General features: G+C 36.4%; 1 protein-coding gene across 2 annotated transcripts in view; it reads right to left on the bottom strand.

Moving 5' to 3' along the window:
* Positions 1–17,887: 17,887 nt before the first annotated feature.
* SERPINI1 (serpin family I member 1) overlaps positions 17,888–27,135 on the bottom strand; it is an 89,705-nt gene continuing 80,457 nt past the window's right edge. For both annotated transcript variants that reach the window (XM_063620438.1, XM_063620439.1), the window contains exons 7-9: positions 20,399–20,485; positions 18,913–19,002; positions 17,888–18,210 (exon numbers count right to left, since the gene is read on the bottom strand). In XM_063620438.1, the coding sequence (XP_063476508.1) occupies positions 18,134–18,210; positions 18,913–19,002; positions 20,399–20,485 (254 nt within the window). In that variant the 3' untranslated portion in view covers positions 17,888–18,133. The remainder of the gene's footprint in view (positions 18,211–18,912; positions 19,003–20,398; positions 20,486–27,135) is intronic.

Raw genomic sequence — 27,135 nt, 5'->3', positions numbered from 1 at the left:
GAATGAGGAGGGACTTCTAGCAGAAAGCAATTGTACCTGTATTGCCTTAGAATAAATTAGACATGCTAGGAGGTCTCTAAGGGCTAGTCAGAAGTATAAATATTGTGCACTGAGATAGCTATTCTGTTCCTGAGATGTGCACAGGTTAAGCTTCTGTAGCATTTATATTGCTATACCTGGGACTTATGCCAATTACTAACAATGATTATTCAGCCATTCTTTCTTTAACATAGTCAATAAAAAGTTATCTTTGTCAGGGCTGAAGCTGAACAGTCACTGCTGAAGGAATCATTGATTATATTTCTTCCCACTTTTAAAACTGTTAAGGAATGTCTTATAGACAGTAATAACACCAGATAAATTACTACTGCATATGTTACTCATAGAATTGTATTAGTCCGTTCTCATGCCGCTATAAAGACGTACCCAAGACTGGGTAATTTATAAAGGAAAAAGGCTTAATTGACTCACAGTTCAGCATGGCTGAGGAGGCCTCAGGAAACATAATCATGGCAGAAGGCAAAGGGGAAGCAAGGCACCTATTTTGCAGGGTGACAGGACGGAGTGATTGCAAGCAGGTGAAATGCCAGATGCTTATGAAACCATCAGATTCTGTGAGACATGCACTATCACAAGAACAGCATGGAGGAAACTGCCCCATGAACCAATCACCTCCACCGGGTGCCACGCTTGACACATGGGGATTATGACCCAATTGCCTCCACCTGGTCCCACCCTTGACACATGGGAATTATGGATAATGTGGATTACAATTCAAGATGAGATTTTGAGTCAAGACACAGCCAAATCATATTAAGTATTTACTGAGTGTGTCAGAATTTTGATACTTAAAAATTAGAACTATTTCTTTTTGAAAACCAATTCCAAATGTTTATTTCAAAGATCACATTTGATGGCTTGTTATTTTTCTATACTTTTATTTAAAATTGTTCTATTATCATCACTGCCATTATAGTATTTGGAGTAGGTACTTTGTTTTAGACTATTGCTTTTGTTTCTTTGGTTTTGTTTGACATTTTGGGTTTTGGAGTTTTATCTGCTCTGTTGGATTTTGAAACTTATTTTCAGAACTAAGTTCTTAGAATGAATAACTTGAACTCAGTTTGTTTCCCAGGAGGAAAAATGCACACAAAACTGTTAAATTTGTCTGCAATTCTTCCCTCACCTGCACTGATATAATTTAGAACTTCCATGGTGCTTTGTATTTTCAAAGTATTTTAGCGCTATTTTAATTTGTGTTATGCTTGTGAAATAAGAATGCCAAAAATACCCTAAAAGTAGGTTAGTTTATAAGGGATCTGTAAACATCTTGATTTTCCAAAAGAAAATAAAGGCCTAAACTAAAAATCAGAAATAATAGGTACAAATATTTAAATAAATGGCATATGAAAAAGAAAAGTCCTGTGACAGAAGAAGAGGAAGGCTATTAACAAATGCTTTTTTTTTTTTTTTTTTTTTTTTTTTTTTAGAGAAAGGGTCTCATTATGTTGCCCAGATTGAACTTGAACTGCTGGGCTCAAGTGATCTATCACCTAAGGCTTCCAAATAGCTGGGACTATAGGCATATACCACTCACTGCACCTGGCTAATAAATGCTATTTTAAAAAAAGTAAGTTTAATGGGTTTCTTTTTAAACAGTACTTTAAAAATGTATTATATTGCATACAATAAGATGCACAAACCCTCCATTTGCACTGCTCAATTAATTTTGACAAATACCCGCCTTTAGCATCCCTCCATCACACAACTTGCATTAAGATCCTAGCTGCCTACAGACACATCTGTCTCTCTCTCCCATCCCCTTCCGCTAGAGTGTAAATTCTCTCAAGGTAGAGGCTTAGGCTCACTTGCTTCCCTATGCCTTCACAGATCCTGGGTGGGTACTCAATAAGTGGTGAATAAATTAATGAATAAGTACACATTCATTGATAGTGTATCCTATTAATAAGCCTAGTTACTTTTCTTAGTAGCTCAGACCTGGGAGGAGATGATAAGGTTGTATGTCCTCAATATCTTTAGCAGCCTCAGCCTGAGGGTGTTGGAGGGCAGTCAGTCAGGTCTCTTCTTCACTGCAGTTCAGAGCTCCTCAAAGAGAGGCAATTAGGCAAAGCATGCAAAATCATGGGGCAGACTTCTCCAGGAAACAAAAGGTTGTTTCCAATATTTGGTTTTCAGAGTCAGAAACAGAGAGGTGGTAAAAAACCTAATCAATACCTGCCAGTTGACCTATGGGGGCTACTCAAGGGGCTACTTGAGATGTCAGGGCTTGAAAATCCTTCTTAGGACTTACTCTTCATTATTCAACAATGTTTAATGAGAGCAACCTCATAAAGATCAAGCATTAATTTAAAGTAAATTTGGGCCAGGTGCAGTGGCTCATGCCTGTAATTCTAACACTTTGGAAGGTCAAGGTGGGAGGTTGGCTTGAGCCCAGAAGTTTGAGACCAGCCTGGGCAACATAGTGGGACCCTGTCTCTACTAAAAAATAGTTAGCTGGATGTGGTGGCATGTGCCTATAGACCCAGATATTCAGAAGGCTGAGGTGGGAGGATCCCTTGAGCCCAAGAGGTGGAGGCTGCAGTGATCCATGATCACATGACTGTACTCCAGCCTGGGCAACAAAGTAAGACCTTATCTCAAAAATAAAATAAAATAAAATAAATTTGTATTACTGATTGGAGACCACATTGTTATCTTGGGAAAGTATATTACATAGTATACTATTTGGAAAAAGGTAAAGGAAAAGAAAAATAGAAAAAAGTGAAAAGGTATAAACCATGCTTATGAGAATAAATTAGTTATATGCATGCTTGGAAAGGTCAAAATAGGCTGACATAATAAACAAACAGACTCAAATTTAGTGGCTTAACTGTACAAGCTGTAGGTTTTGCTAATGCGCAGGCCAACTAGGTATTCCTGGTTCCATGGCTCTTCTGGGCATTTCTCCTACAAGTGGCAACTCGGAGCCAGGCTCCTTCCCTCTTGGGGTTCTTCCAAATCCTAGGGCCCAGGCGTCTCTCTCTGGGCATGCTGCACCCAGCCAGCAGGTGATGGGAGAGAAAGAGCTGGAGGACACAGAAGTGACATATATATGTCTGCTCACATACCTTTGGCTAGACTTTGGTTCCTTGGCTGCATCCAACAGCAAGGCAAGTTAGGACATGAAGCCACTGTGTGCCCAGGAGAAACGGGACAAGGTGGTGGAATGTTAGCTGTTTTTTTTTTTTTTTGCTGAAGGTCCACTCTTATTTTTCCTCATTCTATAAACTGTCAAGTTCCTTTTTATTTAAAAACTAATTATTTTTAAATTAAAGAAATAAAGTTATCTGAAGAAAATATGTTGTTTGAGCAGTCTCGAATTTTTACTTTAAGAGAAAGCTATAGCAGGTGCAAAACCAGAGTAAAGAAGCTGGTCAGAGTTGCAGGTAAGTGTGGAAGTCATTTGGACATAATTTAAGGTGCCAGCACTTGCGTTTATTTCCCAAACAGCAAAGAAGCAGTGCAAAGGGCATAAACGAGACCTGATGTGGGTGAGTGGATGCAGGATTCCCTTGCCTGTCTTATAGAGGTTGCCAAGGTTACTGGCCTGGTAGCATTCGCGGAATGAGAACTCCCTGTAAGCTTGTCCTATCTCTAGCCATGTCAGTACTCCAAAACAGCTTATACATCTGTGCATGGTATAAATCTACTGCTTAGGAACTCTGTCATGCTGGAATAATATCCATGTTCAACCTTAAAGTTTTTTTCTGTTCCAGACCTGGAGAAATTGCCTTTACCCAGGCCTGAAAGTCAGGGCCAAGGAGTCTACCATTGATGTTTACACTGGGATTTCCCACAGGCAGGCAGAGATATGACTCACCAGAGATGAGAAATCATTTTCCCAACTTCAGAGACTAGGTTTTGGGGACCTAATAATGCTCTACTAATGTGGAGAGAACTTCTAGCCTCTAAGATAAGCTCACAGGCTTTGCTACATCTTTGCTGTCCATTAAAGTGATTTTCATTAAACCTTTTCCTTTGTTAAAGACTAGTAGATCAATAGATAAGCTTCTTTTTGCAAATAGCTATGTGCAGAAGCAAACAAGTGTGGAATTCAATATAATTATGCAGCCACATGAGTATTACTTTAGAAAACATCTCTTTAGAAATGTTTTTATCTTCAAGTGAGCAATTTCTTACATTTCTTTCTTTTTAGCAATGTTGTGCAAATTAGAAATGGTTGGTCTTATTAAGTAAACTTGTCAAACTGAAAAGAAAACTGAAATCATGTGTTTTGACAGGTTTTCCTCCAGTAAAGAGGGAAATAAATGAGCATAACAAATGAAAAAAACACAGTTGTCTGAAGATTTTTGTTGTCTCCTATTTGGGATTTGTATAGAATTAGACCTCCTTAACCAGCCTCCTGAGTTAACTGCCTATTTCAATGTCTTGGCTACACCCAATACTAGCTTCTCTCCTAATTTTATCTGCTAATACAGTTGCCTCCTTCAGCTAGATTCTAAGGAGGCAGGTAGATCTGTATTTAATCCATGTATTTCTAGTGCATAACAAATTAGTAATAGTCAAGTGAGTAAGTATGGGGAAAAGTCCAGTAAAAGGAAAAGTGATCATTAAAGTTACTAGTGGCAAAGGCTCTCATGTACGTAGTCGAAAATATTTGCTTTTGGAAATGTTTCACTAAGCCCTTTCTATTTGAAAAATGAGGCAAAACTTAAAAAAGGAAAGTTTCCTCCAAATCAATGTATGCCAACCACTTAGCCCCTTGTAACTAAAACCCAGGAACATTGCGAATATAACATTATTTTACATGTTCAAAGACACAGAAGAGCTTAAATAAATGGTGTGCTATTAGCTCTTCTAATAGTGGTACAAGTGATCTTGGAAGAACCAAATAAACTCACTTTTCCCACCAGTTTGTCACTGTAGTCAAAACAGGTTTATAGATTCTGCTTTAATCTGTGTGCTTTGACTCTAAGATGTGAATCAGAAGACTTTCAACAGGGACGTTAACAAGAACACTTAGTCTGGGCAGGGCGTGGTGGCTCATGCCTGTAATCTCAGTATTTTGGGAGGCCAAGACGGAAGGATCACTTGAGGTCAGGAGTTGAAGACCAGCCTGGCCAACACGGTGAAATCCCATCTCTACCAAAAAGCACAAAAATTAGTGGGGCGTGGTGGCAGGCGCTTGTTATCCTAGCTACTCGGGAGGCTGAGGCAGGAGAATCGCTTGAACCTGGGAGGTGGAGTTTGCAGTGAGCTGAGATTGCGCCACTGTACTCCAGCCTGGGCAACAGAGCAAGATTCCGTCTTAAAAAAAAACCCCAAAAAACAAAAAAACAAAATAAAGAAAACACAGTTAATCTGTTTACAATACGTGTCACAGAGTATCTTACCAAGAGATAATTTTTTCTTCTTCTTCTTTTTTTTTATTTGATAGCCCAAGCTGTGTTTTCTTTTCCTCACAATTTTATCTCCCTTCTGGCTGGCAATGGACTCTTTCATGTTCATAAAAGACATTATAGAATGTTTATAAAGAGCTGGTTCTTAAACCTTGGGTTTTATTTCCAATGAGTCAAAATTATTATGCCACTTCGAATCTTAATCAGAAATAGGCCAGATAGCACTGTGCCATGAAAATGAAGATTATTTACATCAAAAAAGTGAAAGATTCATATTCTGTTCTCTAAAAGTTGCCACTGAATGCAGGAGGCTCATTCTAAGGAGCATTTTTTATAGCTTGTGTACATCTGGATAGACTAATATTACCAACTGCTTTTGTGTTTGTCGTGAGGATACTTTTTTTTTCACCCAACTTCTTTAAATGTTGAAATAAAAGTGGCTACTGCCCTTATCAGTTTTTAAAGATTACAGTGACATCTTGTGGCATATAATTTTCCCTTTTAAAATTCCTGACCAGGTAAAAGTTGAATGTGTCAGTTGTTGCCAAATAATTTTGGCTTTATTAATATAATATACATTGACCAAAAAAAAATCTGATTACTGATTACAGTAGAAGCCAAATGAACAAAATCCATTCTACTTTATTTGGTTCAAATAAATATTTCCGAATAATTTAAATTATAAAATAGATTTTTTAAATCTACCATTTATTTTAAATTTTCATCTATCAGCCTCATTATAACATAGGAAATGCCCTGGAAATCTGTTGTAATTTAATCCATGTAAAGACAGTGAAATTAAAAATTAAAAGTTTTCTGTTAAGGAAGTATTGTGTCATCATAACTTCTAAGAATTGTTATAATTCAGCTAGTTAAAATAATCTTATTTGAGGAAAGATTTTTATTGAAAGAAAAATATTTTCTATAACAGAATCAAACTGCAATTTAAGTCTGATAATCATTAGCCTCTTCAAGGACTACCTCTAATTAGCAAGTGTAGTTTGTAAAGTGAGACTCCTTTAAGGTATAATAAAATATATAATTTTTTTAAAGACACGGTAGACTAGAATTAATACTTCCAGCCTCCCACTCTGCAAACACACATTTCGGTCATTAATGTTCACTTCCAAATCATGATTTAGGGATGACCAATTTGAGTCTTGTTCAGGTAACACAGAGTCATTCTGCTGAAAATCATTACCATTTGCAGGGATCTTTTCTCCTTCCTTCTTCCCTTCACTCACTCTCCCACCTACTTCCTCTCCTTTTGATTTTGAACTTTAAAATGACCCGTCTCATGGCCAACAAAAGCAATCCTTTTTGAAATTATAGGTGATAATGTGTCTTCTTGCTATGTACTTTGATAAATATGATTTCTAGTAAGTCTTGTCGTAAATAATATACTATTTCATCTGATTTGAGACATCAATTGTTAGATACTCCTTTGTTTTATGTGCTACCAAGAAAGAAGAAAATCACTGTCAGCTAAATTGTGACCATTGACTAGAATAATTATTTTTAACTCATTCAAAATGCATTACATGTCTGTTAGACTTATTTAAATAAATTTTATTTTATATAATGCTTATGCATATTTTAAAATAAAAATATAAACAAAATATAATATTTCTGAAACACAGAGTCCAGATCCAAGTCACTCTCCATGCAGTGACTGCTGTCTGGTTTTGCCCACTCCATTGCCCTCTATGCTAGTAAGGACGTTGGTGATTCAGCTGTGCCCAAAGAGAGCCCCAACTTTTGTCTCAAGGACTTTCTTTCAAGCTATTGACACACATTCTGAATATTTTGAAACTGGCACTTTATCTTACAGAAAAAACAATGGAAGTTCTTTTTACAAAGACTAAGATTTACAATTCTTCCTCAAATGGTCATTAGGATTCTTCCTCAAGTGGTCTGTAGACTGACATGCAAGAGATTACAGTTAGAAATGGTTATGCAACAAGATTACAACATGCACAGGTGATGGCAGCTAAGTCATGGCTGCCACCTGACCACCACTGATTGTCAACACAACTGGCCTTTCCATTTTCATAAATGTTAAAGTGTGAACAATGATTTGCCTGAAAAGAGCTGAAATCTGGTAACATTAATGATAATAGGTAGCCTTTCCTGAATGACCGCTCTACTTATATTCTTCATAGGCATTATATCATTTAAACCTTAGTATAATTCTATGAAGTAGATGGTATTATTTGAATATATAGGTGGAAATAAACAACTTGCTCCAAGGACAGACATCTGGCAAGTGGAAAATCTGGGGTTTAAACTCAATTTTATCTCACTCCCAAACCAATATTTTTTTCCATAGTCATCTGGTTAAAAATAGTTAAACAAAAATACCAGGAGAGAGAGAGTCACTCAATCATATATAAAAGGATAATCTTTCCATCAGCAATTTTCCTTGAATAACAGAGCAAAGAGCAATTGTGTGAACAAATGTCAGCTTTATATATGCATGAATTATGAAAAAACTTCCAGAAAAGAGAGATGAAACATTGTCTCCTATTCGAGGAGGGGAAAAAACTGCTGCATCAGCTAGAAGCTGTGATTACTGCTGAAGAAACATTTTCTGGCACATGCCATATGTCACAAATAACCACTTTACTTTTCCTCAAGGAAACAAAAATTCTGCAATTTTCGAAGAGAAGAGAATGCATCTATATTTAATATATATAATTAAGAGTGAATTTGGGCCAGGCGCAGTGGCTCACACCTGTAATCCCAGCACTTTAGGAGGCCGAGGCGTGCAGATTGCTGGAGCCCAGGGGTTGGAGACCACCATGGGCAACATGGCAAAACCCTGTGTCTACAAAAAAAAAAAAAAGAAAGAAAGAAAAGAAAAAATTAGCAGGGCATGGTGGCGCGCACCTGTGGTCCCAGCTACTAGGGAAGCCAAGATGGGAGGATCACTTGAGCCCAGGAAGTAGTTTGGCCCTTGGAAGAGCCAAAATCATACAACTGCACTCCAGCTTGGGTGACAGATTGAGACCCTGCCTAAAAAAATAAAAAATAAAAGATAAATAAAATAAAAAAAGGTGAATTTGGACCAAGAGCAGTATGTTTTTGGTTTGGGTCAGTTTTGTCTATTAAGTAAATGTACTTTGCACAAATCTTTATCTCACCAAAATCAGAAATCAACATGACTATGATCCAATTTTAAGTTCTTAGCTTACTAAAGTTAAATTATCTTCTATACTTTGAACCAAAGCAGTTAATAAAAAATTAAACTAATTCTTCTGTGGAAATCTCTCTCTTTTTCTTTATAAGACAGATTTTTAAAAGCTATTTTTATGTGCATATGGAGGCTTCTGCATTCCCTCAAGAATAGCATTGCTGGCAGACATAAAACAAAGTGGCTATGCTAAACATCATGTTCTCTATGTTTGCACAAATAAAAAAAATTTTCAAAATTTGTGTACAGTTTGAAATAGGCATAGATAATCTAAAACTTACATTTCTTGTAAAAAATGTTTTTGTCCAACAATATTAGAAATGGCTATATACTTGAAAAGCAAACAAATAATTATTCACAAATTGGAGATTTTGAGAACTGAGTTTTAGAAATCCTTGCATCCTATTTTCCTATTTTATAGTGCAAATACTATCCTAAATGAAAGGGCAGAAGATTAATATTTTCCTCAATTCTTCCTAGGGAGAAATTTTATGATGGAATCTATAACAACATAGGATGTATCTAGCATAATCAAAATCATCTTAACATTAAGGTAAAAGTAGAAAGTTGAATTAACAAATAATCGGTCAGAAAATCTGAGCATTACATGACATGTTCTTTCCATAAAAAATGCAAAGCATTTTGCCCTAATTGCTTTTACTTATTTCCAATTCTAACAAAGTGTGTGAGCTTCTGGCCCACAGATAAAAAGAAGCATATTTAAATGTTCAGGGAAATACATTCCATAAAAAGAAGAGACAATTAAGAAGAAATAGACCAAAAAAAGGAAATAAAGTGCTTGCATATATACATAGAAAGCATAAAACTCAACAAGCAACCAATCTTTCACCATTTTGAACAAACAGCATCGAACATCTCAGTAATCATGTGTGCACATTTACATGACAGCAGGTGCAATAACAGATGCTCATAATGATGACATGGAATTACTGGAAAGGTTTTTAAGTTCAGAATATTAAAAAATACTCAATAATGAATATAAGACATTTTGGGAAGCTTTTCTTAAAAAATGGTCAAAGTGAGGCATGTTAAAGCTTAAAGGGAGACTGACACCTGAAAAATTTACTTTTTGGAATCAGATAAATTCCTGATGATACTAAATAAAAATCAAGAAATATTGACATTATACTTTCTTTAACTATGTTAAGAAAAAATGGGTGAGACATATTATTCAGGTTTATAGCAGTAACTTAGAGCTTTTCTACTCAGAGTGTGACACATAGAGATACAGAATCCCAGTATTGACCCCTGGACCTATTTAATCAAAATCTAAATTCTGTATTTCTATCCATAGAAATGCAGAATCCCAGTATTGACTCCTGGACCTATTTAATCAAAATCTAAATTTTACCAAGATTTCCACATTATTCTTGTACACACTAAAATTTGAGAATCACTGGTTTAGAAAACTTTAAAAAATCCATTGCAAAAAAATCAACAGATTCCGAAAGTTGAGTATACAGTGTTGGACAATCCCTAAACTGCTATGCATGTAACTGACTTTAAACAGGAGACCAAAGGCTTTAAATATGAAACTCTGATGACTTTATTTTTTAGGATCAACTCAAAGAAAACCTCACCCAAAATGAAAAGCTTCACAAAATGTCACCCAAATACATCATAAAGAAAGTGTTGAAGACCAAAGAGAAAATCTTCAAAGAATAAAGATACAAATGACATATTACATACATGGCACACTAATTCAAATGACTGTGGAATTCTCACCAAAATTTGTGGAGGCTAGAAGACAATGAAACTTTTTTAAAGTGCTGAAGTTAAACAACTATCAACCCAGAATTCTATATTCACTGAAAATATCTTTCAGGAATAAAAGTGAAAGAAATACATTCTAAGATTTAAAAAAAAGACTAAAATATATTCTTGCTAGTATTCTCATCCCAAGAGAAATGCTAAAGAAATTTCTCTAGGGTGAAGGGAAATGATAACAGAAGGAAAACTCCAAACTTTACAAACAAAGGAAGAGCAACCAAAATGGTCAATATTTATGTAAATATAATAGACTATATTTCTCCTTTGAAGTTCATTAAAATATGTATGACAATTAAAAGCAAAAATTATAATTTCTGTCTGATGGGATTTCTCCATTGCATATACATATAATGCATATAACAACAACCAGATAAGGGGACAGGGTAAGGGAATTGCATGGTTATAAGGTTTCTACATTCCGCATGAAGTAGTGAAATAGTAACACTAAGTGGAATAAAAATTTAAGTTATAATCCCTAGAGACATCACTAAAAATTATCCAGAGAGAAACAGTGAAAAGCCAATAGGTAAACTGAAATGGAATAGTAGGAAAAAAATCAAGTATTCTCAAAGAAGACAAAAAAGTGGAAGCAGAGGAATAAAAAACAAAGTAGAAATGGAAACAAGTAATAAGATGGTAGATCTAAATTCAACCATATCAGTAATTACACTATATGTAAATGATCCAAACATACCAAGTAAAGATAGTCTAATTTGATATAAAGAACAAGACCAAACTAAATGCTGTCTACAAGAAACACGTTTTAAATGTTATTTTAAATGCCCACATGATGCAAAAACTGATATAACTGAAAGGAGAAATAGAAAACTGTGCAATTACAATTGGAGACTTAACACTCATGTCTCAGTAATTGGTAGGACAAGTAGCCAGAAAATCAACAAAAATATAGATGACCTGAACAATATAATCAACTTCCTTGACCTAATTGAACACTCAAACTACCTAATTTCAATGTTTATTGGAAAACTACAGCAATCGAGACGGTGTGATATTGGAGAAAGGATAGACACATAGATTAATAGAACAGAATGGAGAGACCAGAAATACATCTACACAATATGGTAAAAATTAACTTTTTTCTATTAAAAATGGTTTTTACTGTAAAAGATTGTTTTCACTATCCTATAAAAACCAGTTTTTTACAGTAAAAAACTAATTTTTTACAAAGTAGCAAAGACAAATTGAGAAAGAATAGTCTCTTCAATAAATAACATTGGAAAAACTGAACATCTGTATGCCAAAAAACAAGCTATATTCCACACCTTATACAAAAATTAACTCAAAATGAACCATACTTTAATTAAAAGCCATCAAACTATTATGAGAAAAAACAAGACATATTCTTCATGACTTTACGTTAGGTACAGTTCTTTGATACAACATCGACAACACAATCTTAAAAAAATTATTTCACTTTTGAAGTAAAAAATGTTTTAGAATAAGTATCTGTGAAAGACATTGTTAAAAGAATGAAAAGACAAGCTATCGACTGAAAGAATATATTTGCAAGTCACATATTTGACCAAGAACTCTTATCTAGAAGATGAAGGAACTCCCAAATCTAAAAGACAAGAAAACAAATAACCTAATAATAAGTGGGCCAAAAATTTTAACAGATTACCAAAGAAGATATACATATGAAAAATAAGCACATGAAAATATTCCCAACTTTAGGGAATTCAAATCAAATCATTAGGAATATACAAATTTAAAGTATGATTAGATACCACTACACAAGTATTAGAATGGCTAAAACATGCACACATATACAACCTGATACTAGCAAGTACTAGTAAGGATTTTTGGGATTATCTCATTTGGCTCATATATTGCTATTAGGAATGCAAAATGGTACACAATCATTTTGGACAACATTTAGGCAGTTTCCTGTAAAGTTAAACATACAGTTGTTATATAACGCAGCAATCTCAATCTTGGGTTTTTATCATACAGAAATGAAAACAAAAATGTTTCATACAAATTCACACAAAACCTTGTATGTAAATATTTATAAAGCAGCATTATTTATAATCACCAGCAATTAGAAATAACCCAAATATCTTTCATGGGTGAGTGGATAAACAAATTGAACTACTGATACACATAACTTGGATGAATCGCAAAAGCATTATTGCTTAACAAAACAATGTCTGGAAAGTATACACACTGTATCATTCTGTTTATATGATATTCTGAAAAAGACAAAATCATAAAAAGGGACAACAGATGAATGGTGGCTAGAGGTTGCAGGTAGGGAGAGGCTGTGACTAAAAAAAGAACAAAAGAGTTTATGCTAGGGAGGGAACTGTTCTGTATTTTGTTTGTGGTGAAGGTTACATCAATCTACACGTTTTAAAACGCATTGAAGAGTGCAGTAAGAATAGTGAATTTTGGTGTAGGTAAATTTTAAAAATCATAGCAATTTAAGATACTTTAGAGGCAGTACAATTTCGTTAGGAACTTTGTGTCATTATGTATCCTTACTTAAAAATAGAAGAACTGCAGAACTACCAATACATTTTAAAAAAGAACTCCCAGTGTTACAAAGGCTGGTGCAAGAGTCTAATCATTTTCCTTAAAGTACAAGTTTACAACAAGTTTGCCTTTTTCAGTGTTTCTTTCCTGGGTCATATTATGTAGACATAATACAAAATGTAATCTTTGTTAAATAGTACTGAGAGGGGAAAAATGAACATTTCAGATACTTTAATTGGCTTATGGTCTACTGGGACTTCTTTTGAAGGTTATTTCCCTTTATGGTCTTACTACAGACAGAAGCACCTGGTATGAATCTTTTTTTTTTGTGGCTGTTGTTGAGACAGGGTCATGCTCTGTTTCCCAGGCTGGAGTGCTGTGGCGTGATCACAGCTCACTGTAGCCTCAAACTCCCAGGCTCAGGTGATCCTCTCAGCTCAGCCCCTCGAGTAGCTGGGACTACAGGCATGCGCCACCACACCCAGCGTGGTAGTTTTTGTAGAGACAGGGTTTCACTACATTCCCCAGGCTGGTCTCGAACTCCTGAGCTCAAGTAGTCCACCCATCTTGGCCTCCCAAAGTGTTGGGATATCAGGCATGAGCTACCCAGTCCAGCCTGGTATGAATCTTGTTAGCAAGTCTGGCTTAATGGAAAAGCCATTTTAAAAATACATTTTTACTGGCAAAGGAATCATTACATTCATTCACTCACATATAAACTGGACATTTGGTAGGTAAAAGGCTGATAAATTCAATATGTGTGTCAAATAGAGTAATATAATTTAATAAACTATTAGTCTCTTTTCAGTTACCTAATTGCATATCATTTTTGATTAGTCATTTAATTTATCTAGACCTCAGTTTATACATTTTTAAAATGGCAAGAATATTTTTTGCTCTATCTTAAAGACTGTGGAATTTGAATGGAAAATTCAACAGGAAAGCACTTTACAGAGCAGAGAGTCTCTGTGTGAATGAGTTTCATGTTGTAAACAAATTTCTTCCTCTTTTTCTCTAAAGGGGCTTCCTCAAGTTTTGGTGGGGAAAAATGACATCAAGCATCCTTGGGGGAGGGTGGATTGCTTCCCAGTAAATAATGATGGATGTGGAAGGACTTCTCTCATCTATTGTCAGACTGAGGATAAAAATCTTCAGTGCAGAGTAAGCCATTCAAATAAACATTTAAAAAAATAAGGAAAAATGCAGACACAAGCATGTGCATGCACACACACACACACAGAGAGAGAGAGAGAGAGAGAACCTAAAATGGAATGGAACAGTGTGGTTTTCTGGTTCAGTTTTCAGGCAGAAAAACATATAAAGTTCTTCTAAATAATATATGATCTGGAAGTGGGCCAGAAGTTGCTGGTATGTGTGTTCCACTTATCAAATGGTGAAAACTTGTGGGATGCTGGTTTTAGATTTGCCCACGCAACTGCACTCCTTTATACAATCCTTTTCTCTGTCCTGATATATCATCCCTAGTGATTCTAGCATTTTTTTTGGAGAACAAGAACAGAATTAAAACAATGTATTTTGGGTCCCTGCTCATATGGGTCTGGGATTTCTTTTTAATGATGCCCTTTAGTCAAGCTGGAGATTTGTTTTTAGTTTAGTCCAATATATTTTTTAAAATGTGTTAAAGTATTAACAGGCAGTCTAGCTTTCCTGAAAGGAAACAGCTACATGGGAACCTTGTTCGGGTATTTTTTATTGAGCCTATACCTTGGGGCAGTCTTATAATGAAGCCGTTTAACTAAAGAAACTTGCCCTCTGTCTAAGGCATGCTTCTCTAAATGAATCCTCTCCGTAACAGACAGTGTTGTAGTGAGCCTTTGAGAATATGGTAAAGTTATTGATTTTTTTAGCAGCCATTTTTTTTGTATTACAAATATTCATCTTATTTTCTCAACATTGCAACAAAGACCTATACTTAACAAAGATGCATTTCAAGTAACCTTTGGCCAATAACTAAAATGCCCCAAGCCATTTTGGTTAACAAAAAAAGAATTTTTTTTTCAGATAAGAAAAATGTCCATCATTATAAATCAAGAAGCTGATTATATACCAAAGGCAGTGAATTATAATATGTATAATGCACACATACTTAATGAGAATAAAAAGTTTTCACCATATTTTCTTTATTCTAATTACTTTTATAACACACAACTTTTTCTGGTGCTGAAATAATCATCTCTATTTAAGACTGATTTTAACAATTATTCGGTTACTATGATGATGTCAAAATTTATAGGATTATATTGTCTATAACTATTCAGTCTAGCCTAGTGAATACATAAAAAGTAAAATCAAGATTTAAAATAAAAGCAAAATCTACATAATTATGTTGATTTTCTCTAAGAAAAAGGTTCAAAGAGCAAAAAGTTTTGGCAAACTGTACACTGTGTGTGTATTAATTTATTCGTTTAAAGGAAATTGAACTTGACTATGTTGCTTTTTCAAAGCAAACAAAAATACTGAAGATATTATAAACCAAGTCAAACAAAATGAAAAACTTCGTTTATCAAGTACTCTATTCCTAAGCATTCCACAAGCATACTAACAACACAGGAGAATCTTTTCTTATTTAAAGGATATCTCAATGGTATTAAAATATTTTAAGGTAAACCTTCTGAATAGTAGAATTTAATCTTATATCAGCTAATAAAAGTTGCATTTTGGGCTTTATAAAATCCACATGATTGACCGGGCATTGTGGCTCAGGCCTGTAATCCCAGCACTTTGGGAGGCCGAGGCAGGTGGATCGCCTGAGGTCAGGGGTTTGGGACCAGCCTGGCCAACATGGCGAAACACCATCTCTATTAAAAAATACAAAAACCAGCTGGGCGTGGTGGCAGGCGCCTGTAACTCCAGCCACTCAGGAGGCTGAGGCAGGAGAATCGCTTGAACCCAGGAGTCGGTGGTTGCAGTGAGCCAATATCACGCCATTGCACTCCAGCCTGGGCAACAAGAGTGAAACTCCGTCTCAAAAAATAAAAAATAAAAAAAATCCACATGATTGCCTAATGACATTTACTCTTCCTTGTAGGTAATTCATTTCATTGACTAATGGCCATACAAATGTAGAAATAATGTTTAACAAGTAGTGATATGGTAATGAAGAATACCACAAACTCATAATACCAATACTGAAACAACATCAGTTAACCCAACCTGTATACATTATACATGAAAACAAGAGCACTTTTCTATAATAACCTATGAATAAACTGTAAGTCTTCTGAAAATATAAGCTGTAAAAGATTGTGCTAGGTACTATGTCCTTGGGCATCCATAAATTCTTTTGTGAATAATGCCTATAAATATCTTCATATTTTTAAAAAATATATTTCAAGTGTTCTAATATGCAGAGGAATTATGCATTTGTCCATAGCATGTAATAGAAAAAAAAACTTTAGAGTAAAACTATTTTTCCCCATTTTGGACAAGTATATTGCATTTTTTCATGCATACTGTCACCCCACACCCCCAAATCCCTCCAAACTCTATAAAAATTACACATTCTATTCCATTTATAAAAATATCAAACATGCAAATATTAAGTAGAGTTTTGCTAACAAAGTGAGAAACAGCAAAGTCTGTGGACAAACATGAAAGGCCTTACTTGGGAGTTTGTTAGAAACACACTCCAGGCTATTCAGACCACACCCTAGACCTACTGAATGATAAAGTGAATTTTTAATAAGATCCCCAGGTGATTCCATTACACAATAAAGTTTGAGAAGCATTGATTTAATACACTTGTTGATTGATCTAAGTTTCTATAAATTAACCATATCTAAAAAACTGGTTGTAAGTGAGTATTCCATATGTACCCTTTACTTTAGCATGTAACCGAATCACCAAGAAAGCTTGGGGAAAAAAGTGGATTTTCAAGTTTTTGAATTTAGTAGGTCTAAGATCAGGCCTGGTTTTCCCAAACTCTCATGAACTGAATTAAAGTTAATGATAATTGATAATAATAATTCTTGTAAACAGCTCCAAATCAGCACAATACCTAATACACAAGAAAGTAACATGCAAACTGTTTGTTAAATTTTGAAATATGTCAAACTTTTTCTGAAACTGTTCACCATAGAATTAAAAATTTGGCATTAAACAGAAATAGTTCCATTCATGAGATCTTATCAAATATTTTTTCCAAGAAATATTAAAAGATAAAGTAATTTACTGGAGACCTTGAAGTTGACACTTTTGGAATCAACTATTCATCATATTAGAAAATAAGACCAATATATTCTGCAGAGAGCTACTTATAACTCTCTCCACATCTCAAACACAAATGTGTCCAGTAGCCACTCAGGTAATTAACAGGAGAAACAAGGAACGTGATACTCCAATTACAGACATTCAAAATGTAAAAGCCCCATGCAGCTCAAACATGAACACTTCTGTGGGCAGCGCTCAGTCCCGTGACTTGCCATTTTCCAGTATACGTGCTAGCATGGTTTTTCTAATTAACTCTCCTGTGACGTGCCAAAGTGCATATTTTTATTGTTAGTTTGCTCATGTGGTTCATTTTGGGTTTTTTGGGAAATTGTAGCTTGGATTTTACTAACAGCAGCAAAACACAGTGATACACCAGACATGTAAACTCCTTTAGGCATATGAAGCCAAATGAATTTTTAATGATTTGGAAAAATAAGCTATAGGTATCTGAGATTTGCATAGCTCTGTTTTTTTTCTAACAGGTCTTGTCATGAAGCAATACGGAAGATGTCCAGTTTGTATGCTTTTGCTTACGCTATACACTTATTTCCAAGAAATGACAGTGAGAATTTTTGTGGAGTACCTGTCTTCACCTCACTTGTTATTGCTTGTTATGCATATGCATATAGTGCTATCTTACTATGATGTTTTGATCCTGCATAATTATAAGAGATTTAAATGTGCAGAAACATTGTTTCCAAAGTTCACTTAGAGATATCTTTATACTACAACTTCTAAAATAAAAAAATAGATCTAGTCACATGTTCAATAGGTACTTTTATTTTAAACAACAGCACACAAACACAATGACGTAACAGGACCATTACCTTAATACTGATAACATTCCTTGACAAGTTACTTATAATTTACATATTCTGTTTTTATCTGGAGCTATTTTAAATATTATCTTAAGATATACTGTAAAACACAAATCCTAAATATATACCAGTTGCAAACACAATGTGCTTAGTTACTGTTTTCCTTGTTATTCAAATAAAGTAACTTAAAGTTCTTCAAAGTCATGTCCACTTGTGTTCATTGTTTCAGGATGCATGACCCGTCCCATGAATAGAATTGTACCTGTATTGGTTTGGAAGTAAACAAAAGAGGGGGTGAACAAAATAATAAAATATTTATCTTCCTTCTTGCTTACAATTAATGAAAATATGTTATTTTCTCCTTCCTTCCTTCCTTCCTTCCTTCCTTCCTTCCTTCCTTCCTTCCTTCCCTCTGTCCTTCCTTCCTTCCTCTCTCTCTTCCTTCCCTTTCCCTTTCCTTTCCTTTCTTCTTTCCTTCTAGAGAAAGGCTCTTGCCCTGATGCCCAGGCTGGAGTGCAGTGGCTCCATCAGAGCTTACTGTAACCATGAACTCCTGAGCTCAAGCATTCCTCCCACCCCCAACACTTCTAGTAGCCAGGATAACAGGCATGTGCCACCATGCCTGGCTAATTTTTAAAAATTTTTATTTATGTAGAAATGGGGTCTCACTACGTTACCCAGGCTGGGCTTGAATTCCTGGCCTCAAGTGATCCTCCCTGCCTGGAACTCCTGAAGTGCTGAGATTAAAGTCTGAGCCACCTCACCAGCCTTATTTTCATTAAAAAAAATCATTTCAACATTATAAATTATCTGATAATTCAGTTGGTCAATCTCTGGAAAAAGAATAAATAAATAAAATTGTGAAAAGAAATTATATGATGAGTACTGAGAAAAAAAATCTCCATTTAAAAAAGACATTCTTTGTGACCTATTAAATAAAATTTTGTTTTCATAATAAACTCACCAGTTCTCCTGTTTCTGATAAGAAAGAAAAATGGATGGTCGACAATAACTTGAGGATACAGCACAGCCATCCTACTAATTGCAATCATTCCTACAGTGCAGAGAAAAAGTAATTATATGTCTGTGGATGTGCAGAGACTAATGAGTAATTCCTCAAAACCCTCTATGCCTATCCACCTAAGACAAAGACAACAATTCACAGGAAACAAGATTTTAAAGACTTAACTGGAGAAAAATTATAAAGGTGTTAACATTTCTACTTGATCTTTTTAAAAAACAAAACGAAACAAAACAAACACACACCACAAACAAAACAAACAAGCAATTTCTTCCTTCTACTCCACTAAAAATAATAGGACAATTTATTCTTCTTGTTACGAAATGTTTATTCTCAGCCTCACATAAATATGTGTGTCTTTACTAAAATGACTTTTGAGTAAAAGGAAGTAAAAAGAATAAAAAAAATCCCCAAACAAAAACTGAAGAGAGTTTCTCTATATTTTCAAATCATTATTTCTTTCGTCCGAAGTGGGTATTTTTACATAGGAAGTCACCAGGTTTCTAGTAAGTGGTCAGGATGGCAGTGATTAAAGGGAAAATATAACAGTGAGAGATACAATGAGGTATCCTATGACTGGGCTACTAAATTCCCCTGAGATCCTCATTATAAGATGATATATACTTGCTGCAGTTAATTGTCAAAAGAATGTCCAGATTACATGTAAGATTTCAAGCTGTCTTGATGCCTGAGGCTACTATGCTCTTATTTCCTTCTGAAAATACTATCCTAACATGAAAGTGATAAGAGGTGGAGTATGTTGGGATAGTTGGTGGGTACGAAAATACAGTTAAATAGAATGAAGATCTAGTATTTGATAGCACATCAAAGTGATTATAAGTCAACAATAATTTGTTGTACATTTAAAAATGACTAGAAAAGTATGATTGAAATGTTTGTAATAAAAAGAAATGATAAATGCTTGAGGTGATGAATACCCCATTTACCCTGATGTGATTATTATGCATTATATACCTGTATCAAAAATATCCCATATTCTCCATAAATATATACATTTGCTATGTAACCACAAAAATAAAAAATAAGAACTTTTTGCTGACAAAATTAAGAATAAACTTCAGCAAATAATTTGGTAGGAAGAAAAATGTTTAAATGGGTAGCAGGAAAATATTTAAAATATTTAAACAGGCAGCACAGCAGAAAAATCTATTTTCGCAGAACTGCCAATGTCCTCCTGTCTCTCATTAGAGAGGAAATGAAGATGAGAGTTACCTGTAAAGGGGCACTGGAGTGAGTTCACACTTCACATTCTATTTAGAAAATTTCGGCTGGTTCAGCATTTGCTTGACTTCTAAGTTAGAGCAGAGTGACTTTTTTGGCTGCATTTTGAAAACGACCCCACTCCCCACTCAAGATTGCTCTAAAAATACAAATCTAGAAGAGGGGAGAAGATTTTAGCAAACAGTACCTGAGACAGCAGCAGCTTCTGAGCCTTCTTCATTAACCTCTAGGAAGGACTTGTGAATTGCTTTGGAAAGAAAAATCTCCTTGTTATCTGCAAAAAGAGAATCGATGTTTTTTTTTTTTGTCATTCAGAGATAGGAAAATATTTTGGCCTTTTGTTAAATGGATTTTAGAGATCTAAGAGACTGGGATACTGAAGAAAACCTAGGAGATAATGTTACAAGATTTCATTTATGAGATGACCATTGAAGATGTGGTTTTTAATTTGCCCTCATTTTATATTCTTTTGCTAATTTTCTTTTCCATTTTTATTGGTGGTTTTCCCATATGTATGTCTTATATTTTCAGAAAAAGCGGAAATTTTTTAAAATAGTGACTTCAAATTATTTCATAAGTCAAGATTAAAATATCTCACACATTGCTCTTTAATTTTAAATATTAAAAGTATGAAATGGAAACAGGTAAAAAAGCCAGAATAAAAAAAAGTTTTTTCCTTTTTTAACCTAATATTTAATTACTATGATAATGTAAATATCCTTGGCAAAGAAAAATGAAATTGGCTTCTAGATTCATAATGTAAATTTATGAAAAAGTTACTTTCCATTACAATTAATTGGTTTATCTGAGGATTCACAAACATGCTTTATCCTAAGATAAGAGGAAGTAACACATTTTTCGCATTAGGAGGACTATTTTTCCCTCCCTATTTATGCCTGTTTTAAGATAATGGCTGTTATAGGCTATATTATGTTCTACACAAATTTATACGTTGAAGTCATAAACCCCAGTACTTCAGAGATTGACTATATTTGGAGACAGAATTTTAAATTTAAATGAGGTCATTAGGGTGGGTCCTAATCCAATATGAGTAGTGTTCTTATAAGGAGAGGAAATTTGGACACAGACAGGTACAGAGGGAAGGCCTTGTGTAATGGTTAATTAACCGTACGTGTCAGCATGGCTGAGCCATGGTGCTCAGATATTTAGTCAAACTGTCTGGGTGTTTCTATAACAGTGCTTTTAGATGAGATTGACATTGGTAGACTTTGAGTAAAGCAGATTACCCTCACAATGTGGGTGAGCCTCATCCAGTCAGCTGAGGGCTTTAATAAAACAAAGATTGGCCCTTCCCAAGCAAGGAAAAATTCTGCCAGCAGGCTGCCTTTGGGCTGCAATTTTTTTCCAGGTCTCCACCTGAAGATTTTGAGCATCCAAAGCCTCCATAATCATGAGCCAAGTCTTTAAAAATTTTTCTCTCTTCATAAATATGTATATAATGACTAATTATGTATGTATATATGTTTGTATATTTACACATACATATGTTACAGGATCCTTGGGGTGTCACTTCACCAGCCAGAAACCTCTGTTGCCAGTGGTGCCTTTGCCTGAGTTTTGCTTAGGCCTGCTGGGTTCATTGTGCCCACTCGTCCTGGCAGGCTGCACTTGGCTTGTGCTACCAGCCCGGATCCCACACCTGCCAAGGGCGAGCCAGGTGTGGAGTGGTGAGAGGCATGTGAGTGAGTGAGCGAGCATGGGGTCTGTCTGCTGCACACAGTCAGGCACTCTGGCTACGGTGGGGCAGGCAGCTCCAGGCACTGGCATGGGGGCTGGCTCACTGCTAGGCTGCAGCTGGACCAGAAGTACCACAAGCAGCTTCCACTACTGGCACCAGGAAATGTGGTGGCATTGGGAAGCTTGGAGACACCAGGAACTGCAGAGCTTCAAAGAGGGTGTCACAGTCCTGGCTCGGGAGCTACTAGGTCTGGGCTCCCTGAAGGGCCACGGCACTTCTCTCCTCTATTCTCTCCTTCTTGCTGCCTACAACATGGCGAGCAAGGGGCATGTTTCAGCCCTATTTGTGTTACAGCTCTTTCAGTCCTGCCATTTGGTGGGTCCCAGGTTCTTGTCCCACATCCAGGAAGAATGAGGCAGGTAGACAAGTGGAGGGTGAGCAAGGCAAAGAGGTGCTTTATAGAGTGACAGAACAGCTCAGAGGAGAACTGCAGTGAGGAGCTCCTCTCTGCAGGCGGGTTGTCCCAATGAGTGTCCAACTCTTAGCAGAGAGGAGACCCACAGTGGGTAGCTCCTCTCTGCAGGCAGGTCATCCTGCCATCTGCTCGAGTCTGACAGAGTTTGGGGGTTTTTATAGGCTTCAGAGGGGAGGAAGTATGTGCTGATTGGTCCATGGGTGGCCACGGGTGGCCTGGAAAAAGCACTGTATAAGTTCTCATTCTGGTCCGCAGAACTGGCAGCCTGGACCCCAGGCCTCAGGTCATCCCCGTCCTGAAGGTGGGGTTTCATTGGGGACCCTCCCCTTTCCACCCAGGAGCCTGTCTGCCTCCTGCCACCATTGGCGTGTCCTCCACAGTACCCATGGCATCCAGGCTGTCCGTGCTGAGGGGTGCCTGCAGGCCTGCACTGAGCTGCGTTTAGCCCCCTCTTGGCCTCCCTCCCATGCTCATCAGTGCCCAAAGTCTGGAGGGGGCCCAGTCAGCAGGGGGTTGATGTGTCAGCACTGCCCCAGGCATGTACACAGCCAGCCAGCTCATGACAGCACCTAGACTCGGCCACAACTTTGCTCAGAAATCAGAGTGGTCTCCGGCATCAGGGAGAGGCCAGGCAGTAGGAGCAGGCACTTTTGAGCCTGCAGTGGGCGGCGGCTTCCTGGGCCTGGAGAGTGCAGAGATGCCCAGGTCCACAGCAGCTGTGCCCAGGTTGGCTGGGCTCCCGCCTCTCCAACTCAGAAGGGGGCAGGCTTCCACTTGTTCCCAGCTCCTGCTGGCTCCGTGGAGCATGAAGCCCTGGCTGCTCCTCCCTCCATTACTGCAGCCGGGGTCATGGCAGTGGCCACTCCAGACAGGCCACCACTGCCATTACGTAAATATGACTAATATACCACGTGAAGATAGAGGGGACAGATGGCCATCTACACACCAAGAAGGGAGGCCTCAGAAGAAACCAACTTGCTGACACTTTTATTTCAGACTTACAGCCTCTAGAGCTGTGAGAAAATAAATTTCTGTTTTTTAAGCCACTCAGTCTGTTACTTGTTACAGTAGCCCTAGCAAACCATAAAATGGCATTCAATCTTGGGGTTTCAACTTTTCCCTAAGAAAGAAACAAAACAAACAAAAGATGCCTCAAATACATTTTTTGAAAGAGCACAGGAGAGTAAGAAAAAGAATTACTCAAATTTATAACCCTCCTTTCAATTCCAGGAGATCTAATTCAGATTTCAGATAAATAACTTTGTTGCTGATGTCCAGCGCCATTAAAAGCACAATTGATTTCCCATTGGGTTGCTTAGTTAGACTTTGTAAGTATCAAGTCCTACCCACAAAATACATTTTCCTTCAAGCTTTGAAAAGCACATAATTATCTTGTATGTATATGGAAGGGTTTTCAACATTTTGCTACATCTGTTACAGAGGACCTGATTACTTTGAATAAGCCCCAAGACAACTAACAATGGCATCTCTGAATATACTTTTAATGGGAATATTACTTCCTCAGATCTTATTTGGTATTAAGATATAAGTACTGCATTATTAAATAGTCCATTTCACATATTATGATGTTTACTTCTAGAATGTATTTGTTGACTAGAAGAAAAATAAAAAAGCAATCAGGTTTTCACATTTAGTAATAAAGTATAATTAGCTCCCTCAAATCCAAAAGAGTAGTGTTTTTTTAAGAAAAATTTAAATTGTGTTAAGTAACTGAATATATTTAGTTGGTAAAATCAGCACATAAATTTCAAGACAGTAGCTGGGCGCAGTGGCTCATGCCTGTTATCCCAGCACTCTGGGAAGCTGAGACAGGAGGATCACTTGAGCCCAGGAACTCAAGACCAGCTTAGACAATATAGTGAGTCTTCATCTCTGTGTAAAATAAAATAATATTAATTTTAATTTTAAAAAGTAATAATAAAAAATAAAATATTTAAAAAATAAATTCTAAGACAGTAAACTATATTAACTAGCAGCTATTTGATGCTGTATTATTTTCAGATTCTGCTGCCCATTTTCATCAGTCTGTGAGTTAAGCATCAAGAGCCAATATTATGACCTTGAATACAAAGGTGCTAGAACCCAGTTCCTACAGGGTAATGAGTATCCACATTGTCAGCTAAGCCCTTCTGAAGAATTCTAAAAGGGGTTCTCCTCAAAGACACCACATAATATTCCAACTACATCAATTTGCACATAGGAAACTGCCTCCAATAGCTACTAGGCTTGACCAGCTGGCTGCAGTAGGCACTTTGAAACAAGAAAAATCATCCCTTTATTTCTAGCCTCTGTCCCAAATGTTGTAATATCCTCTAGTCACCTATTTTCTTGCCTGTTCCCACTTGCCCCACCAAAATGATGGTGGTGGTAGTTGTGGCAGGGATATTGCAACGTACTTATGGCAGAAAGAGGAAGAAAACAAAGATGCTAAGGGTTATTCTCAGAGACCTAGTTATTTAAAAGATAATGAAATGGACAAACTTTTCAACAAAATTCATTAAAAAAAAGAGATTGTCCACAGAAACGATATTAAGAGCAAAAAAGAACATATCCAAGAATACAGAAAATAATTTTTATCACAAAAAATACTATGTATAATTTTCTGCAGATAAATGTTAATTAACTTTATGAGATTATAAGTTATTTACTATGAATATCTATTTATTATACATGATTTGATAAGTTTTGATAGATATACATATATCTGTGAACCTTTCTCCACAAAAAAAATACAAAATATTTGGCTGGGCATGGTAGCTCACACCTGTAATCCCTGCACTTTGGGAGGCTAAGGCAGGCAGATAACCTGAGGTCAGGAGTTTGAGACCAGCCTAGCCAACATGGTCAAACCCCGTCTCTACTAAAAATACAAAAAAATTAGCCAGGCGTGATGGCGGGTGCCTGTGATCCTAGCTGCTAGGGAGGCTGAGGCAGGAGAATCTCTTGAACCCGAGAGGCAGAGGTTGTGGTGAGCTGAGAACGTGCCATTGCACTCCAGTCTGGGTGACAAGAGTGAAACTCCATCTCAAAAACAAACAAACAAAAAAACAAAATATTTCCATCTACCCTAAAAAAGTATTTGTTCTTTTTTATGCAAATAATTTTGAAAATGAAGAGATTTGCCATGAGCTAGACTTTTATAGAAATGTATAAATTATAAAATTGAGTCAAGGAAAGAAAATAGAATATTTGAATAATCCAGTAATCATTAAAGAAATTGAATCAGTATACAAAAACTTTCTCCACCCTTGAAATTAAAGACTCCAAGCCTAGATGGTTTTCTAGGTGATTTTAACCAAATCTTCAAGGAACAGATAGGATTGCCTTTTGTAAAACCGTTCTAGACATTAGAAAGAGAATAAAAGCTATCTAACTCATCCGTAGATATTTCACTTTGCTGTAAAAATTGAAAAAAAAAAAAATATAAGAAAGAAAATCATAGACCAAACTCACCTATTAGCATGAAGATAAAATTCTTTAAAAATCAGAAAATTAAACTCAGCAACATACACAAATGATCTTTTTGAATGAGTTTCAATGGATGTTACAGTATGTCATGACTCAGCAATAGAGAACTGTTCTCCTGACTGCCTCCAGTTCACCTTAAAGCTTCCTCCAGGATGATCTTATCAAAATACAAATCAAATTATGCCACTAATCCACTTAAAACACTTCATCCCCTCTCCTGCTTGCTCTCCCTCTCACCCCACCTTCAGTATATTGCAAACCTGCATACCTGCTCAGTATAAACTATAAGCACCTCCACCAGGCTGCCTTTGCTCCCTTCAATTAGCATTCTTTACCCTATATGCTGTGCTTCAAATTATATGAACTGAAACAGCCTCATCATAGCATGCTTTGTCATTTCTGTATCTTTGTTTCCCTAGAACCTCCCTCAACTTTTGTTGTACACACACCTAATCTAGTTTAGAAGCTCAGCATCTAGCTCTGTGAGGCTTTTTCTGCTCTCCTCTAATTCCTAAATCACTAAAGTAGATCTGATCACTCTCCTATTGAACCCAGAAACTAATTCTATTGAAGCCTTTCTAATGTCATATTTGCATTGATGCGTCCCTCTTCCTGGACAGTCTACTTCCTTAAGGCAAGGATTGTGTTATTTTTCTTAGTAACCTTGTCTTCTGGCATATAGTAGGGCCTAAAGAATGAACTAACCTCTAGGAAACCCTAGAGGGAGTTTCCTGGTAATGTTCAATTTTCCAGTCTTTAACCCAGTATAATATCATAGACAGGATTTGAGTAATTGTTGAATGAAAGTGGTTAACTATTTCATATTATAAGACTTTGGGTATATAAAGTCTTTCAGTGTCATCTGATGTGCACTATGACCACAACTCTGTTCATAATTATGGCTACAAAGTTTATTCTTGTAATAGGCCAGGCATGGTGGCTCATGCCTGTAGTCCCAGCACTACGGGAGGCCAAGGCAGGCCAATCGCTTGGGGCCAATTGCTTGAGCCCAGGAGTTGGACACCAGCTTGGGCAACATGGCAAAACCCTATCTGTACAAAAAATTACAAAAACTAGCTGGGCGTGGTAGTCCCAGCTACTCAGGAGGCTGAGGTGGGAGGATCACCTGAGCCCAAGAAGGTTGAGGTTGCAGTGAGCCAAGATCACACCACTGTACTCCAGCCTGGACAGAGTGAGACCATATCTCAAAAAAAAATTCTTTTTAAGTTTATTCTTGTAATAAATGAAACATAAGACAATA

Source organism: Symphalangus syndactylus, chromosome 17 (assembly GCF_028878055.3).
Source record: "Symphalangus syndactylus isolate Jambi chromosome 17, NHGRI_mSymSyn1-v2.1_pri, whole genome shotgun sequence".
NCBI lineage: Eukaryota > Metazoa > Chordata > Mammalia > Primates > Hylobatidae > Symphalangus > Symphalangus syndactylus.
The sequence above is the reverse complement of the archived record's forward strand: the minus strand, read 5'-3'. Positions and strand labels throughout refer to the sequence as shown.